The sequence below is a fragment of the Eurypyga helias genome, unplaced genomic scaffold, assembly GCF_000690775.1.
Source record: "Eurypyga helias isolate BGI_N326 unplaced genomic scaffold, ASM69077v1 scaffold31816, whole genome shotgun sequence".
In the NCBI taxonomy this organism is placed as follows: Eukaryota; Metazoa; Chordata; class Aves; order Eurypygiformes; family Eurypygidae; genus Eurypyga; species Eurypyga helias.
Genome location: NW_010256544.1, coordinates 3,981 through 5,373, shown reverse-complemented (window position 1 = coordinate 5,373; position 1,393 = coordinate 3,981). Strand labels below are relative to the sequence as shown.

Here is a 1,393-nt window from a genome sequence, read left to right as displayed (position 1 = left end):
ATGGAGCTGGTGATGCTTGGAGCTGGTGATGCTCAGCGCTGGTTTCTGTCCTGGCCCATCGTGCGAGGTCGATGGAGCTGGTGATGCTCAGAGCTGGTTTCTGACCCAGCCCATTGTGCATGGCTGATGGCCCTTCAGGGAACACCTTCCAGCCCTGCAGCAAAGCCAGACTCCTCAGGAGCGTGCTTTCACTCTGTGGTGAGCACATGGGCATTCAGCTACCGCCCACCTTGGGGCTCGGCTGCAGGCTTGGCTGCACCTGTCTGCACCCACCATTTCAGTGGGAGAACGGGGGCACCTTTGGTTGCCAAGGCTGTATTTAGGCAGTGCTCAGCGCTCTGACGTTCTTTTGCCTCCCCGGCACAGGGAGACACCCCCAAACACCGGGCTGAGAAAGCTAACGACCCTGACTTAGCTGCCTACCTCGAGAACCGACAGCACTACCAGATGATCCAGCGGGAGGACCAGGAGACAGCTGTGTAGTGCTCTCGGCGTGCCTTAGCCCAAGCCACCATGGGCAGGACAAGAAGAGGACGATGGCAACTGGCAGAGCTGTGAGTCTGGCCCAGCCCTCCCTAGATGTCAGCCTGGTCCCTGGAGGAGATGGAGACAGCAGAGCTCTGCCCCAGGCTGGGCTGGGACTGTGTTTATGAGGACAGTGGGTATTTGGGACTTGAAGTATGGCTTTTTGTGTGTCCCCCCCTTTGCCCCTCATCTACCATGTTCCCTGCCCTGGATGGGCTCCATCCTGCAGCCCTGTCGGGGAAGGCCAGACTGAAGCCCCGGGTCACCCTTGTGCATGGGAGTGATGCCAGTACCCCTTCCACAGGCTCCTGCCTATGATCCTTGTGGGATAGCATTGCTCACCCCCTCTCCCTTCCGGCAGTGCCCCCCTACAGATGTTTGGCTAGGTTCATACCCTGTTCCTCCTCCCCTGTCTGGCACAGCCGTGGGAGGCACAGGCTGTGCGGCAGACAGCAGAGGCGGTGAGCCTCAGACTTTGCCCCAAGGGAAGCACCATGACTTACTGCCCCTGCTGCCTCCTCCCTCCGGTTGGTTTGGGGCTGCCCCAGCTCTCTCCATTGCCCTACCGGGGCCTTCAGTGGCAGGAGGGAGGTCCTTGGAGCACCCAGCCTTTCCTCGGAGCAGCTGGCACCGGTGCAGCTGGAAGCAGGGCAGCTGCTGCCCTCCCCAGTCGCCTTTAGTGCTCAGCCAGTCGGTGGTCCGGCCCAGGGCAGGGATAGCATGGAGGAAGGCTACTGAGCCCCTGCACCATCCTTTCCTCGGTGAGGCTGGGTGGGGCAGCCTGCACATCCCGTGTCTGCTGGGCAGCTCTTTGTGAGCCTGCTGCAGCACATAGCCATGGTGGAGAGCTGTGCTTGGACTGGACAGT

At 61.1% G+C, this 1,393-nt stretch overlaps 1 protein-coding gene across 1 annotated transcript in view; it reads left to right on the top strand.

Annotated features, from left to right (window-relative positions):
• DGKZ (diacylglycerol kinase, zeta) overlaps positions 1-731 on the top strand; it is a gene marked incomplete at its 5' end in the record, with an annotated part of 21,636 nt that extends 20,905 nt beyond the window's left edge. Inside the window, one exon of the mRNA XM_010153700.1 lies at positions 367-731. Within this exon, the coding sequence (XP_010152002.1) occupies positions 367-483 (117 nt within the window). The remainder of the gene's footprint in view (positions 1-366) is intronic.
• Positions 732-1,393: the final 662 nt, after the last annotated feature.